Source organism: Topomyia yanbarensis, chromosome 2, assembly GCF_030247195.1.
Source record: "Topomyia yanbarensis strain Yona2022 chromosome 2, ASM3024719v1, whole genome shotgun sequence".
Taxonomy (NCBI): domain Eukaryota; kingdom Metazoa; phylum Arthropoda; class Insecta; order Diptera; family Culicidae; genus Topomyia; species Topomyia yanbarensis.
In genome coordinates, this window is record NC_080671.1 from 329,109,004 (window position 1) to 329,127,691 (window position 18,688).

Genomic DNA, 18,688 nt, shown 5'->3' on the forward strand with positions numbered 1-18,688 from the left:
GAGAGCCGTACTCGCACCAACACCACCACCTCAAGCAAGCACCCAAGGTTAGAAGAAGCGCTACAGTTGAGGTAGTCCAACCCGCGTGGTATCGAAAGTCAGTCGTCCGACAGCAATCGTCAGGATGGGAGAGCCGTTGTATTTAGCACCACCCCTGTTGGCTGGAAGAAGCAGGAAGAACCACCGGGCGGTAAATCAGTGAATATAAATTGAATAGCTGTAAAGCTTCCGACGTTTCGCAACCTTCGACAGTCGATTTCCAGACGAGCTATGGAAGAGTGCATCAGCTTATTCGCCTATCGTGTAGCCCAGTATTGCCGCGGTGACAGAGTCGTCCTGCTGTCACTTTAAAGGCGGTGAAAGTTTGTAGGGCGGTGACAGTTGATCCCTTGTCTGTCCACCAGAAGGATGCTTACATCTAGTGAAACATCGTCAAGCGAACCTTTCGTTGATTCGAGTTGTGATTGAATCTTCCTAGTTGTGTACGACGAGTGCAGTACGCTTATTTATTGTTAATATTGCTGAAATTTTACGTTTCGTGCGAATCTGTGATAATTTTTATAGTTCCAAGTTCCTAGTAAGCGGCTGCAGGATGACGCGAAAGTACGTTCACAACGTAACATACGAAAGTGGTAAGCAAACTCTCCGCATTCTAAAGTATCCATACTGTTACTGATGTAAGAAGCGAGCTATAAATGCAAAATTTACTGACTAGGGTTTGATTAAAATAAATCAGCTTCTCTTATTTCTATAAATTAAGTTGAAAATATCATTTCTAGTAAGAGTAATATAATTATGGAAAATTCGGATCATACTTACCTAAGGAGTAATGCTCAATTTCACGTACTCATTTTGAGATATTGCTTATTAACCTGAACTTTTGTTTTTCTGAAGAATATACAAAATCGGCAAACATGTTAAGTCGAAAGAGAAAGTGGAATGTTTTACACCCATTATAATACAACGTATATTTAGCACAAAATAGATTCTTAACCCTTAGCGTACCACGTAACATTTTTATGAAGTTTTCAGGACATTTTATCCAGAGCATATTCGATTTTTGAGTCTACTACACTCATTGCAGAGGTTGAAACATGTGCTCATTTTTACGACAAGCAGTTTATCACACATCGTTTTCATCCTTGGAAGGCAGGGATCCAACTTTTTATCTTTCCAGAAATTGCTGACATTGCAGTAGGGAAGTGGGGTAATCTCGCAGCTTCGTACCTCGTAATAAATTTAGTTCAAGAAAACCATTATAATATATTACATTTCAGAAATTGTTTTGTATTAGGCGCGAAATCGTCATATACCGCGAAATAATGAGTTCGGATGCTATATTGCCGGGAAAACTTGGAGAGCAAACAATTTTACATCACATGCATGTTGCTGGTCGATGTAGGTGAAATATCGAACTGTTTCGTCGATTGGATTATTTTGACCATATGGTGATTGGAATCCATAACATATTGTGGTTACGGAAAGTACTGGGACTGCAGCCAATTATTTAAACAATATACTTTTTCATCTCAAACAGATCGGAAGCTAAAATCGTTCTGCTTGTAAACAGTGCAGTGAATCGAACGAACGGTTCTACCTACAGTCTGCTGTCTACATCTACCGCGCCAGTGCTATACGGAAGCAAAACAATCGAACAATAACAGTCGTCTCAAGCCAGTGTGAAAAATAAAGCACCGGTATTTTCCCCAGTGCGGTGTGGAACGTTTATTTCAAGATGTTGGAAGCTCAGCAGAAAAATTTAAACTATCTTCGGTACAATACAGTGGCCGCCTGTTTTAAACACTGCCTAATCCGCACTATTGTTCGCGAAATTGAACGGTTATTTAAGGTGCAAATGCAGCTTAAAATTACGGGAATCGTCGTCATCCAAGTCCACCACACTCGTAATGCTGTATTGATAACATTTAAAACTAGCCAAGGTGGAACATTTTGCTATGGAAAACAACATGCAACACATCGATACTCGTTTATATTGACGATGATAAGATTGGTGTGCGTCTGCACGATCTATCCCCGAGTATTAATAATAAATTATTTTAAACAATAATGTTGGAATGTGAAACGGTGGAATCCGTTAAGTTTGAAACCTAAAAGAGAAAATATCTAGAAGGTTTTCCAGCGGTGTTCGTGTCGTGAGAATGCGAGCGACAAAACCTATTCTTTCTTACCTGAACTTTCAATACAAAATAGAAGGCGTAACCAAATCACGTTGTGCCCATATGAAGGACAGACCTCTACGTACTAGCTATGTAACAAGAAGACACACTAACCATGTACAAAAACCTGTAACGAAACAACATCAACTGTAAGCGAACCCATGACAAAGCCCTCATCAATATCAACTAAATCACAAACAAGCGGAGTTGCTGCTCAGGCACCAACGCAAGCTGGAACAAGGGAACCTACCTATTCCCAAAGCCACCGACAATAAAGTAAATGACAAAAAACACGGACACATGATCGTGACCCGCAAGTCCCTCAATCAACTCAAACTAGGTTATCGTGAAACCCCATACAACATCAACAGCGAGAGGATAGCATGGACGAAAACGATAAACCAAGAGAAAGCGGACTAAGCGAACCTCCAAGTAACAGCGGGCGCTGCAACTAATGGATCTCCTATAAGAAAAAAAAATCTTTACGCGAAGTACAAATCGCAGACACAAGATCCGGTGGATATACAATAAAGTTCGATTTATTTATTTTTAATTACACATTGTAAATACTTATTAAAATATTCACTGATCAGGTAAGCTAACGCATTGAGCCGTGTCAAATAAACGAAATATAGGGTAGACGTGCCCTTATCCATCTCATTAGTCACGATGTCACACTATTTCGCTGATAACTCGGCTTACACTGGTTAGATTGCGCTTAAATAGGTATCAACATCTTTGATTTGTTCTTAAGAAACAGATCAATAAAACATCTGGCTTGAAAAATGTAAAATACTCTCGTTAGATCGAAGCAAAAAGTCGAGTACAACGCACCCTTATTCATCCTACCATTTGAGCTGATGCGTTGAATAGAGATAGCAGACACTGCTCTAACTAATGTGTTCAAATGGGTGGGATGAATAGAGGTGCTAAGATGAATTAGGGCACAGTAACCCTATAAAACAATATTTAAACTTTCTGAAAATCCTAGCCACTGCATATTCCGCATTGCGGTGTTGTGAGATAGGGGAATTATGATTAAAACCGACATCTTTAGTTTAACCGTTACCACAAAACCAATGAAATTGTAGTTTCTGCGCAGAATTCTTCAAAAAATTCTTAACAAGGCCAAATTTTGCAGTGCTTCAAACATTTAATTTCATTAAATACTATTGGTTACAAAACTTGGAAAACAAAGTGACATCTTCCAGGCACTGCTGGTAAAACCGACAACCTATAGGGGTATGATCGACATCCCCTTAAAATTTCTTTTCTTTCCACTTTTTGTTATTGAATATGTGACATATGCTTGTGTAACAAAGTGTAAGTAGCTCCACATAATTGTACTAATAATAAACTGACATTAGGAAATGATGATGATGATGATGTAACCCACCATCAGTGCAAGGGCTATGCCAGTGGCTGCAGTTGCTTTTAACAGCAAAGCCAAATGTTGCTAGCAAACGACTTTAAATTTATCACTATTGAAGGGCCAAAAAGGGTTGGATCCATAAGCAGAAGTTCTTATGCGCACAGAGAATCTCCTTTCAACAATGAAATCCAGATCTTTGAATAGCAGCATTTGCAATACACTCAAGTTTTTTTTTACGCGGTTTTTTTTTGCGCGGTATTTTTTTACGCGGTTTTTTTTACGCGGATTTTGAAATTTACGCGGTTTTCATTTACGCGGTTTTTGAAATTTACGCGGTTTTCATTTACGCGGATTTTGGAATTTACGCGGTATCCATCAATGAGGTTCCCTTTATCGCGGATTCTTAAATTTAAGTGGTCTTCATTTACGCGGATTTTGAAATTTACGCGGTTTTCATTTACGCGGATTTTGAAATTTACGCGGTTTTCATTTACGCGGATTTTGAAATTTACGCGGTTTTCATTTACGCGGATTTTGAAATTTACGCGGTTTTCATTTACGCGGATTTTGAAATTTACGCGGTTTTCATTTACGCGGATTTTGAAATTTACGCGGTTTTCATTTACGCGGTTTTCATTTACGCGGCTCGTATCCCCCGCGTAAAAAAAAACCTGAGTGTACTCGTTAAGGCACTACCTGTACCTGATGGTTTGTATGAGATGAGCGCGTCAAACTTACCACTCCATGACAGATAAGAATACTTACAATAGCTATATAATTCCGAAGAATTGAGAAGCTACTGCCGACATTATTATCTTCTGACTAGAGACGGGCGATCCACGATCCCATGACACAGGTCGTATGATGCCCTGATGCACCCTCCCTGCCCAATTAGTGAAATATATAAATAACACGAAAAAATGAATATAATGATTTGTACACCGAGAAAAAATAACTATTGAAGGGGGTGGGCGTAGCGTAGTTGGTAAATCGATTGCCTTGTACGCAGCGCACCTGGGTTCGAGTCCCGACCCCGCACATAGGGTTAGAAATTTTTCTTAAGAGATTTTTCTAACCCGAAGAGGCGAATGACCTTAAGGTTAAAACCTCTATAATTGAAATAAAAAAAAACTATTGAAATCCATAAGAATTGCTTATGATTTTGCGCCACAAGTATTCCATATAGAAATCATAAGTTTGACTTATGACTCGGAGGAGAAAATGGCCATCGAGTCACTTAGGGTTTTCATAAGTCATGCTTGTGGAATTTCAATGTCGTTCTTATACCTTCCATTCGATTGTGATTATGTAAAACATCAGCTTGAATATACATTTAATATATGAGATATTATGGAATCCATGTTTATTATATGGGACAAATTCGTAAAGAAATTAACCTGGTGCCACATTTTTCATTTTACTTCATATATTTAGTATTTAAATGTATTAATTTACATGAATAAAAAGTACTAACACTTAATTTGATGCCCTGATGTGTCCAAGGATGTCGCACAATATTTACAAAAAGCTGTAAAATGAATGGAAAAAATCTGTAAAGTTTGGACGAATGCAATGTACTTTCTATGAAAAAATTGAAGTATAGAGCAATGAGAAATAAACATATTTACCTACATTTCATTTCCACAAATTTTCTAAAAAAACATTAATTTTCACCAACTTCCAAAAATGCCTGACTTTCCATTTTCATTGAATTCATATCATAAAATTATGATATTTGCACAATAAAACGGTTATGAAAATTATAAAATGTGCCAATGAATTCCATAGGGCGAACTTATGAAATGCATAAGCGTCCAATGAAATCAAAATTGTGTAGCTTCATAAGTTGCAACTTATGAAATCCTTAAGTAAATTTGCGTCAGTGTAATATATTTGACATATGTAATGAATATAGTTATGTTATTGATATAGCAAATATAATGTTTAATAAAAGAAGGATTAAACCGCCATCCTACATTCACGCATGAAATCCATATTCGACACCAATTCAACTATAGCATGTCCTACGAAACATGCCCTTACAATACATATTCTATATGTTGATACCGTTCAAGTTCAAATGTTATTATTACACATAATGAATCATAGTATTTGAACTAACAATAAATAAAAAATATAAGGCTTGCCAAGGATTAATAATTTTGACTAGTAAAAGGAAAGAAATATAATATATAATGAATCAAGGAAAAAATATATATAGGGGAACCCGGGGTTATTAAGACAGTGGGGGTAATTCGGACCCCTTCGATTTCTCAGAAAATAGCAAGACTTCCTGATTATCGTACATATTTGTGGAAGCGCTATTCTGAAACATCAATTTTGAAAGCTGAATATGATTTTTTGTTCTTTGTAGAAAGGAGATACAACGTGTTTCATCTTTTTGCCATCTTCAAAACAAAAATCATTATAATGGTAAAACCGTGATTAAAACAATAAATAAAAGTGAAAAAAATAAATAAAAAGTAAGTGTTTTAGAAAGCTAGAGGCTTCTATTTCATGGCATGATTTTTGTTTGGGTGAAATCACAGATATTCTCGAGACGCTCACCACTTTTGAGCAAAATGAGCGTCTCGAGAGCGTGTGACTTACTAGATTAACTTTTTGTAAAGCATTTTTTTTTGCTTCTTAAGGAATGTCTCTTATAAATATTTCATAGGTAAACATAACTCCATTGTAAAAAAATATAGAAAAATGACGGTCTGAATTGCCCCGTAGGGAGATCCGAATTACCCCTACATTGTAAAAGGATGGAAAAACGTAGAGGTTCGCAAATCTTCGCCCAGCGCTGCCATTAAGTGGTGCAAATGAACCTTTTATGGCACCAAAATGTAGCTGAGGTTTCAAACTAACAATTAGGACCTTTGACCGGTAAATTTTTTCACATCTATCCACCTAAAAGGGCGATTTGCTTAGGAAGGTCCGAATAGCTCCGGGTTCCCCTATATAATGAGTATAACAAGCACAATGAAATGAAAAACATAATATTATAGAATTAATTAACATAATGCAAGTGCTGCTGAAATAAAATGGTGTGAAAAGATGTGTTTAAACCATCATCAGTGCAAGGATTGCGCCAATAGCTGCAGTTGCTGTTAGCGGCAAGGCCAAAGTTATGCCAGCAAGGCCTTCATTGTATCACTGTTTGAGGGGGCAAAAAGATATGGATTCATAAGCTGAAATTTTTATGTGTGTTCCACAGGAACTGTCCCAAGAGACTAAGAATCTCCTTCCAGCAAGAAAATCCATCCATTTGATTAGTGCAATTTGCAATACTCGTTAAGGCACTGTCTGATGGTTTGTATGAGATGAGCGCGTCAAACTTATTGTGTCGTGATAGATAAGAATAATAACATCAACAACATAATTCAAAGGAATTAGGTGGTCACTGTAATCATTCCTATCTTCTGACTAGGGACAGGCGATCCACGTACCCTAATCCAAGACACAATTGAATAGTGCTCTAACATACACTCCCATCCCCGAATGTTTGATATGAAATGTATTATAAATGGCACATATTTATTAGAAAATCAATATCTTGGATGGAATGGATGAATGTTGGAATGAATTATAAGCAGTACAAAATTTGATAATAAATGTATAGAATACGGAAAATGTTATGAACATATTGAATGTATTGGTATAGTAATTATTATTACGAATGCTGTCAATATAATTAATATCGTCTTTACAATTAAATTGTTTATAATGTCCAGAGAAGCCAATCCAAATTTATATTTGAAAGAAAATATCTGTGATTTGTAGATAAGTAACTCCGCTAATGCTTCTAGTAACTGAATTGAAAAAAATAAAAGGGTACGGTGAAATCATGGCAACCAGTCTGCTGTAATGCTGTGGACTTAGTCGTGATAATTATTCTATCAATTCATATCGAAAGAATTAAATTTTGTTATGTACATGTGCACATTTATGCATAGCCGTGATATTCATGTATACTACCCATGATCGCAAATCAGTTCCATAAACATAGGAAATCCCATAGAAAACGTGGCGAACATGCGATCATGGGCAGTATAGCAATGATATTAAAAATAGAATGAAACGATCTCACCGGTGTCCAGAAGGCGTTACTCGTCCACTATCCTGGTTTGTTTAAAGGCTTCTGATGCCACTTCCACTGATTATTGTAACTGGATATCCATCCATCAGTTTTTCAAAGAATTTGCCGATGGTGCAAATAGGTTGTATTATCCGCTCTTCAACCAGACACTCCCCTAATCACGTTTTCCGTAAGGGCTGCATACTAAACCCTCTTTTCCTCTGCACTGCTTGCCAGCGCTTTCAGATTCAAATAGTTACATGAGTTGTCCATCGGTTGACAGCTCTCTGACCTTTCTCCTCTGAATGATGCCGACAACGACAACTTTTTCTAGTAAGTTTGGGAATAATCATCCTGCGCACTTGCACCAAATCTTTAGTGGTCAGCAGCCACTTATAGGATCTCGTTTATCAAACCACTCATTTGCAAAACAACACGTTCACTGGAGGCCGCAAATTTTAAAATTATGCCTGCCATCAACGCTTCACAGAACACCCACGTGACGGCTCCTCGCCTCTGGTTTATTTCAAACTCCGGGAATGGTCTTAAAATTCGCTCAAAGGTTCTTCATATCGTATTTTTATTTTTTATCACAAATTTGCACTTGATAGGTATTAGAATGTAGCCGGTATTTTACTTTCGGGAAAAAATTGAAGCGAAAAAATTTCGCCTTCATCGTCAAAGGTTGCTGTGATTGATGAAGAACCATCTACACAAGGATTATGATTGAATAATAAACTGTCATTAGGAAATGAAATTGGATTTCTGGAGAAAGGTGTGAGGTGTCGGTTTTATTCGTAATTCCCCTACGTTTTCGAAAATCATTTGAAAGTTGTTGTGCCCAACTGCTAACGCTTCTCTATGACTGGGAACAATACAGAGGTGTAAACCGTGAGGTTAAAGATAATAGATATTCTGAGGTTAAGTGGGAACTAGCTGCATACATAACGTTCGATGACTTTAGCAAGACAGTTTAATAGTGATCTAACTAAATCTAACAAATTGACTAGCGGCCACCACATATGGAACTTCAGTTGATTACGTAAGCTGAACACTGTTCTTGTCGCAGTAAGTTGCAACACACATTTTTATCTCGCATCTAATATTATTATCACTCATCACTAGTGATCCAGGATGTATGAAATCGCCAATAACCTTGTGCCGTATTTGATCAACTCCTACATATCTTCGTACAGTGCTCTACCATGATATACCGTGGCTGTTGTGCTATCTTATGACAAACGCCATTTTGGGGCAAACTGAGTTAGATATGCCACAGCACTTGTATAAAAATATCTCAACAAAGTGGCGTTTTCAGAATTTTGACATTCTGCTTGGTTACTGCGATATAGCGAGTAACGCACTGAGAAATTTTTATTTTTTTTTTGCTTCAAATGACTGTGTCTAACGATTGGCTCAAGTTATCTTGATGTATAGGATGTTTTTATGTGTAAAACTATCTGAGAAACACAATGGCATAATTATTTTCAAAATAAAATACACTAATTGTGAGAAAAATGCAGCTTAAGCTTTAAACTAGAAATTTAGCATATTTGGCAACACTGTAACCAAAAATAACTATTTTTTCCAGATTCCCTGACTCATTTCCTTCAAAATGCATCAAAGTTAATAATTGATGTTTTTTTTCAAAGTTAATAATTGATGATTTTTTTCTATGGAAAATTTTCCATGACACGCCATACAAATTTTATCATCAATACACACCTATGACCCATGTGAGTGCGATTTTTGTTTACATTTATACTAAAAACTCGCAACATAGTCAACCGATCTTCTTAATATTTGAGAGATTAATACAGAATAGATAGAAGCATCAATTGTCTTCTTTGAATTGTTTATACCGTTTATAAGTTTCAAGATATTCAATCTCAAACTTTAAAAATCGTTTTTCTCAAAATGTGCAAAATGGCTTGTCATAAGATACCACAACAGCGACGATACTGCCTCTTTCTCGGATTTACTTGCTTATGTCAAAATGTGCGAATCTACGAAGAATGTGAGGTTTCATGATGATGATACCGCTCCGTTTCCTACCGAATTTTCATCTTTGAGTCAACCTAATGTCAAAACACGATTCTAACGTCTCAACGACTATCTTTATTTTGGTTAATCTAATTTCGTACAAATCAACTTAATCAGCCTAATCGGAAAGTCACCTTCCAATATTAACAGCCACAGTTAGATTCGTTCTATTGAATCGCACGCTACATTGAAATCCACAAACAGAAAAAAAAAACAATTTTTTTGATAAATTCGCCGCAGAGTAAAAATTAAGTCCGATAATTCCGCTAAAGCCCGCCTTTCCCGAGCAACACCATTTGTTGACTAGTAGTTTCTATAACATAATTCGTTGAAAATAAGCGTACATAAACCATTGTGTCGTTTATAGATCAGTGGTCATAACTGTGTGAAAGGATGCTTGCTAGCATATTTAATTTTAAGCTCCATCCGTTTTTGTCTGCATAATTTCTCAATGTGTAAGCTTTAATTTACTATAGAGAATGAAGCTAAAATATTTGATTAGAAAACAAGCAAACAAAATCTTATGCCTGAAAATTTAATGGCCTTGGGAGAATGTGAATTGCGTTTATTTTTAAATTATTAGTCCTCGTACACCATTGTTTGTGCAGATATTCATGATAGTTTCTACTTTGTTGTGAATTTAGTAATAGTAATTATGACTCCATCTGTCCACTTTGGAAATCGTCGGGAAGTATCACCTTAATCTTTCTTTTAGTTGCACTGCACTATAAACTGTGCATATTAAAAAAATCAAAACTAAGAACTTACTTCACCCGAACTTCGAGTGGCTGGTATGCCACTATATTTTAGAAGTTCATGGTTAATCGTCAAATTCGCCATACAACAGCATCGCAGCTGTCGAAGCGCAATATGACCATACGGTTCAAGTACAGTAGATAATAATTAACAGTGCCGAAGGTCGTTGCCCACAGCAGAAGACACCGTTTTCAATATTGCATACCGATAATTCGATGCTCAGTTAATTAATACTGTATAGATAGGTCACCTAATTACTCGTCAAATAATGATTTATTGAGGCGCATTAAAGTAATTACGGCTACTCACTTCATGAAGCCATTATGTTTGGATATCGTGAATCCAAATATTTAATATTTTCAAGGTTTTATCGGTTGGGTCAAGGGGGAGTTCCAACTGATTATGAACAAAGGTGGGCTTTTCGTTATCACCCACGGCCTTATTCGAATCGAAAATTAGTTGTAAACCATTTCAAGGGCCGCACACAGTTGTCGTGACATCGAGTGATATAATCGGAATGGTGAGTTTAGCAAAGTTGTAATTAGAAATATACAAAAAAAAAATTATTCACCTTACAAAAAGTCAAATCTGTCTATCTATATTTATAAAAGTCAATGTTTGTATGTATATGATCTATGGACTCCCAAATGCCTTAAACGATTGCCGTAAAAATTTATACATTTGCTATGTACCTTGTTTGTATGCTATTGGTTAGGGATTATCTGCCCGCCAGATGGCGCTTTGAACAAATTATGTTTTCCTCCTATTTCGTTGAAAGTCGCAGCAACGCGCGATGGGTATTATCTAGTAAGTTATAAAAATGATTTATCTTAAAATCCTCGTCTGTAAAAATTCAGTCTTTGTAAAAAGGGAAACAAAAAAGGTATTTTTTGAACATTTTATTACAGTCAAATGATGTGAAGAGCTTTCACACCATTTCGATCGACCAATCAGTTTTTTCGACATATATATTAGGGTGGGGCAAAATGATCGTTTTTTCAGCACAGCACTTTTTTGGTTCCTTTTGGGGTCCCAAACAACTGTGCAAAATTTGGGGTCGATTGGTGTTGACCCGGCGTAGCGCATTGCGTTTGAAATTTGTATGGGAAAACCTACATTTTTGCATTTTTAATTCTACAAACTACAATTCTTCCTTTAGTATGCAAAAAACAGATAGAAGTGTAGTCCAGGATATGCTGAACAACTTTGCCGAAGGATGTATAGTGTTAGAATGTCTCTAAGCCAAGTTATAGCTGTTCAAAGTTCGACACATCGAATTATATGCCAAAAATCATTTTTATTGCCAACACTGCCAGTGTACCAATGGTATTTCATATAGCATTCCAAAATAATATTATATATTTTAGTTTTACCACATTAGTATGTTTGGATAAATTATTCAAAAGCCTTAGCTCAATTTCATGAGCGTAGGTAGTTGAGCAATAGGGTGTAGTGAGGGGGGATGGGGGGGGGACTTTTATATGTAGAAATTCGAACTGAAATGTTGTCGAGTTGGAATGTTTAGATGAATTATTTCAAAACAATTACACAATGTCCTACGCAAAATAGTAACGATGAAATAAAACATACTGTATTCCTTTGCCTTGACTTTTATCCATAGAAGTTACGTTACAGACTGAATTAACTGATGTCGAGTTGATATGTCAGAGGATTATATTTCGGTTTAATACGCATTATGATTTGATAGCATGCTCATTTCTATGCTGTTCAATCACGAAGCGTGAGGCTAATTTCTGGATTTCAACATGAAATCCACCAGATCCCTACAACAATTTTTGCTTCAGTTGATCGAACAGCATCGAAATTGGCATTCCATCAAATCATAATGCGTATTAAACCGAAATATAATCCTCTGACATATCAACTCGACATCAGTTAATTCAGTCTGTAACGTAACTTCTATGGATAAAAGTCAAGGCAAAGCGATACAGTATGTTTTATTTCATCGTTACTATTATGCGTGTGTAATTGTTTTGAAATAATTCATCTGAACATTCCAACTCGACAACATTTCAGTTCGAATTTCTACATATAAAAGTCAGACCCCCATCCCCCCTCACTACACCCTATTGCTCAACTACCTACGCTCATGAAATTGAGCTAAGGCTTTTGAATAATTCATCCAAACATACCAATGTGGTAAAACTAAAATATATAATATTATTTTGGAATGCTATATGAAATACCATTGGTACACCGGCAGTGTTGGGAATAAAAATGATTTTTGGCATATACTTCGATGTATCGAACTTTGAACAGCTATAACTTGGCTTAGAAACATTCTAACACTATACATCCTTCAGCAAAGTTGTTCAGCATATCCTGGACTACACTTCTATCTATTTTTTTGCATACTAAAGGAAGAATTGTAGTTTGTAGAATTAAAAATGCAAAAATGTAGGTTTTCCCATACTAATCTCCATACAAATTTCAAACGCAATGCGCTACGCCGGGTCAACACCAATCGATCCCAAATTTTGCACAGTTGTTTGGGACCCCAAAAGGAACAAAAAAGTGCTGTGCTCGGTTGATGTGGCTATGATTACGTTTTTACATATAACAATGCCCCACCCTAATATATATATATATATATATATATATATATATATATATATATATATATATATATATATATATATATATATATATATATATATATATATATATATATATATATATATATATATATATATATATATATATATATATATATATATATATATATATATATATATATATATATATATATATATATATATATATATATATATATATATATATATATATATATATATATATTAATTTTTTATTGCAAAGTTAAGCGTAAGTCATTATAAAGATATAAACTCGCCTTACATAAATTGTAACAGATGTGCAAAGATTCAGCTAAATTATAAATGATCGACCAGTACTGGCGTACCTCTGTGCAATGATTCCGATCGTTTGTTCCAGATGATGTCGCATCCAACTACACAACCGAGCGCCACACGCGACCGATCACTGGTTTTCCCAGTAATCTTTGCTAAGCACCTCTCTCCTCCTTCTACGCCATGAAACTTAAATGAACCGTGAAGTTTGAATAACCAAACAAACGACAAGGGAAACCAGTATTGGAGAAATCAGTGAGAATGTGAACTAATTTGAGTTGTTTTTCAATCGATTAAATCGTAATATCGACAGCTGCACTGGACCATAATTAAGCTAACTCATCGTCAAACATGTTTTTTATTTGCGAAACCCATTCGACTGGATATTACTGTATGACAGTAGGGAACAAACTCCGTTCGCGTAAATTTTCTTATATTCATCATTCATAACATTACTTGCGATTTCGAGTAGAAATTTCTTTCATAGCAGGTTTCTCTTTATAAATCTGTCGATACTTTTTACTCTGTCATTACTTTTTAACAAAAACGAAATAACGAATAAGACATTGCGTAGTGGTCCAAATGCACAGTTTAGAGAGATACGAATGTTTGTCGCTAAACCTTATATTTTTTATCTATGGTGTCTTCAAAACAATCTGTACCAAATAAGCCATCTTCAGATATAATTGGGATTAGGGTGCCTCTTATTATTAGGGTGATCAGAAAATTATTTTCTGAATGTGATGAGATACAAGATAGCAGCAGGCTTCGGCAAAATTTTTGAACAACTTATACCAAGTAGCTTTGCCGAAGACGTCATATTTGTATTTAATTTAAGCAACTTCCCGAGCAACACCGTTTGTTGACTAGCAGTTTCTGCAACATAATTCGTTGAAAAGAAACGTACATCAACCATTATTCAATTGATTTAGCAACCAAAAAAGCGAACCAGCAAAATTTTACGGTTATGCAATAAACCGCGGCCATTACATGTTGCAAGTGTTGCTTGGGTTAAGATGCTCCTAACAAAAACAACTAAAACCACTTTTGCACTAACTTTATTTCGAGAATGTTGTTATTGTGATTTTACTCTTGAACAATAACCCAAAGACTGACTCGAAATTTTCATTACATGGACAATTAGCAGTGAATTTCTAAGACACTTGTTTAAAAAAATCGTTCGCACTTTGGTCTTCGAATAACTCTGCGATTGAAGTAGGTACATCTTAAGCCTTTGGTGGTTATAATCTTCAAAACACTTATTGGTCCACGGGTCCTTTAATGCCACGAAACTAGGATTACGTACGTGAATGAACAACGCGTTCTTAGTGCTATGAGCGGCAGAAATTACAAATTATCAATTCTTCTAACTTGAACAGATTTGTCCAAATGAACTTGAAAAGTTGTCCGACATTGTCAAGACATCATTTACGAAAAATATAAAATCAGAAAGTTATTACAAAAAACCAGTTTTTGTTACAAAGACCCTAAGTGCCTAGATTGAGAGGCTTGACGGTATTGCAAACATCATCAAGCATATTGCATTCCTCAGCGCTAAAAAACCACAGACAATTGCTTTAAGATGGTTATTGCATTACGCCTCGATAGTGGTGCATCGAGAAGACCGAGAAGGCTTCCCGAGTAAATACTCATGGATTCAAACACCGCATAGCCCCTTGAAAAGACCTTAAACATGGTCCGTGCTAAAATTCACAACCATCAAGATACCATAATGTGGTCCCAATAACCCATAAATACACCAACATATGGTTTTTTTCGTTTGCTCGGGTTATGGGCGTTTTTTAAGTTTTGTTTTTTGTTCATACTCTGCACCTGCCCATACGAACGCTCAACCACTAGTATGTGCGCGCGGGAGTGGCCGACTGGCGGATCGACGTGAATTGGCTTTTGCTGTGCGCCGTGTTTGCAGACATTGTTTCACAGTTTAATGGCAGTGTTGGTAGACGGGGCTCACATTGTTTGTCCATTTATCGGTCGACATCGTCATTGTGCACAAGCTAATAAAAAAAGAAAAAACCTAAGGCTATTAGTGATTGTTTTGTAATAATTGTAGTCTTTAGTACTAGTGTACAATTGTTATGTAGTTGTCGTATGTCTTTCTGTGTATGTGTTCGTCTGAGTATTTGTGACCACTGGGTTAGGGAATGGATGCAGAATTGGCGTATATGATAGAATAGTGGGTATTACTCCCGGTGTTAAATTTGTGCATTCGATTCTATTCGTTAGGGAAGGTCGGATTGGATAAATTAAGGTACAATTAATTTACCGACGCACGTGAATCATTAATTCCCGGTCAGCATAGCATGATGAAATTCTAACAGAATTATTGGTAATGATAAATAAACAGAATCATCGATCGATAGAGCGAATTGTGTCAAAGATCTCGGGGTTTTCCTCGATGAACAACTGACGTTTAAGCAGCATATCAGCTATATTGTCGCAAAGGCATCACGCTGTTCGGGACTCGTAATGAGAAGCACTTTTCAGATATTTACTGCTTGAAATTTCTCTACTGCTCACTCGTTCGTTCAACACTAGAATATTGTTCAGTTGTGTGGAACCCTCATTATCTCAATAGTGCCCATCGAATTGAGACAGTATAGCGCAGATTCGTTCGATTTGCCCTTCGTCGACTGCCTTGGAACAACCCTCACCAGCTGCCAAGTTACGAAAGTCGTGGTTTCCTTATTGGACTCGATACATTGCAAGTGCGGCGGGATCTATCCCGTGCTATGACGATTTCGGATATTTTACACGATCGAATTGACTGCTCCGATTTCATTTAAGGGGGTGTTTACTCTTAAAAAGTCGGAATTTTTCGTGAAAAATAATAATTTTTATTTAAAATGAGTAAAAAAAACCCTTAATTGAAAATTTATCTCAAAAACTTAACATAGGGGTTAGGTATTTTTAACAGTTTGAGCAGTTAGCTTGAAAGAAATCGGTTAAGTAGTTGTTGAATGGCAGGTAACACCGCAAATCATGTCTTTTCCAGAGACTTTGTACAAAAGCTTCGTCACAGACTCGTTTGTCGATATTTTTACATGGAAAAATTACAGCATGTTATTGAAATAATCTACTATAATGTGCAAAAGTTTTGATCCATTCGCTTCACGCAAAGTTATAAAAAAAATCGCAAAAAAAATTTTTTTCATGCTGAAACCCTTACCCCCCCTTAAGAAATTATCATTATGACCACACTGTGTCTGCTGATATTAATCATAAATAAATAAATAAATAAACATCATTTGCTGCATTTAGACGAGTTAAAGTAGTTTGATTGCATGTTATATGTGTTCTCTTCTACTTCATTAGTCTGTTTTTGTTGTACTTCTATTAGTTTACTTCCACTACTCATGTATACCAACATAGTATCTATCAATTTATACCTTTCTAATCGATCTCTTTGCAACTTTTTTTTATATTCGGATTGTTATGATTCCTTTTATAACTATATCCTAAATTAGATTCATACTAATGCTCACTAACACAAGTAATTGCATATTCTCTCATATGCGTACAAACGCTCGTGTCCTTCGCTATAACACAAACCTGGTCACAAAAGTGAACATGTATTTGCAATCATCCACACATACTTGCGCCCGCGATTTCGCCAACATTGAAACACCCCGGTAGTTAAGTGAACATTGTAGCACCTATAAAATTACAAACGTGGTCTTTAGCATTACCCTCACTCGCACGTTCATGAATCGGTCACGTCCGGAAGACTCTACCCTTGATTCTAGCATCCTAGACTCATGCCTTCAGTTGGACCAATCAAAATAAATATTCACTAGACAACACGTTCATGGCGACACGACCGGGAACTCTAGTGATCTGGGGAAACTGACTCTTCTAGCACCTTACCATATACCAAAAATTAAGCATCAGATGCTCGGTGCGCGCGTGATCATTTAAGAATACATGCGAATATAAAATCGAATTTATACACTAGAAGTCATATGCACGCGACAAAGACGTTAACATACAATTACTTGAGCGACCATCCACGGCACCTACACCTGCGATCTCGCAATCATGATAACATCCCGATGATAGGGTAAACGTCTCAGCATAATAAATTTTCAAACGCGGTCTCGAGCGCGAATCTAAACACTCGCACAATTGGTCACTTGCGGAAGTATCTATTCTCGGTACCAGTAATCTAAGTCCACGCCTTTAATTGGACCAATTAAAAAAAGAAAGCTCTCATATCCACTGTACAAAACGTTCCATGGTGACATGACCGGGAACTCTAGTGATATCGGGTAACTCACTCCCTGTCAGAATGTCATCCGTACACCGAACACTAAATATCAGAATGGTAGTCCCCGTGGCCATCCAAGAATACACGCGATTATCTGTATGGCCACACGATTATAAAGTCGAGTTTATACACGCGAGCATAGGACACAAACCCGTTAACATATGAACGCGTGAGCCCTTCGCGATCATCCACGCACACCTACGCCGCGATCGCGCACGCCTGGTAAAACCCCGGTAATAAGGTGAACGTTTAATTACTTATGAAGTTACAAACGTGGTCTCAAACGCGAACCCACAAACGTCCATGTTCGCGCGATTATGAATCGATGACGTCCAGAAATCATTACCCTCCGTCGTAGCAACTTAGGTCCATACGTTCAGTTGCACCAATCAAAAATAACGCTTATATCCACTAAACAACACGTTCCATGGCGACATGACTGGGAGCTCTTGTGATATGGTAGATCTCACTTTCGTCAAGCATCTAAACCGTACACCGAAAATTAAGTATCTGATTCACGATCCGGTAGCGATCATCCAGAAACACACGCGAATATGCGAAAGGCACATGGTTATATAATAGAATTTAAACACACGAAGTTACATACACGTTTGCACCTGCGACATACAAACGCACACGTGGTCGAACACGTTAACATACAAACGCTCGAGCTCTTCGCGATGATACACGCGATCGCGATGTCTCTACGCCCGCACATATCTGAACCGTACAACGAATAGCACATTCAGAATCACGGCCCGCAGCAATTGGCCTAAAGCAGGATTGTAGTGGGTGAAAAAAAAAAATAATATTATTGTTCAAGTTATTTGAAGTTTGAAAATGAGCCATTTATTGCAACGTACTCATGTCCAATCATACTTTTGATGCGCATCTCCACCGTATTGGACTTGCGGAAGGTAATCATTGTGCTTGCTTTGAGGGTTATCACGACATTGAGCATGTGGTCGTGCACTGATTATCGTGAAGTCAGATACGAATTAGTAGATTCTTTACAAATTCGAGGAAGGTCAATCCATGTTTTTTGCAGACATCCTGGCTTGCTGCGATCATGTGCAAATCGGT

At 36.8% G+C, this 18,688-nt stretch overlaps 1 protein-coding gene across 3 annotated transcripts in view; it reads left to right on the forward strand.

The window, feature by feature from the left end:
* Positions 1 to 18,688, forward strand: part of LOC131683868 (influenza virus NS1A-binding protein homolog) — a 121,277-nt gene that overhangs the window by 45,833 nt on the left and 56,756 nt on the right. The window contains exon 1 of one of the 3 annotated variants that reach the window (XM_058966227.1): positions 85 to 632. The exons of the other annotated variants lie outside the window; for them this stretch is intronic. Coding sequence (XP_058822210.1) covers positions 593 to 632 — 40 coding nt within the window. The 5' untranslated portion in view covers positions 85 to 592. Of the gene's footprint in view, positions 1 to 84; positions 633 to 18,688 lie in introns of those variants that run through there. 3 annotated transcript variants of the gene reach the window in all.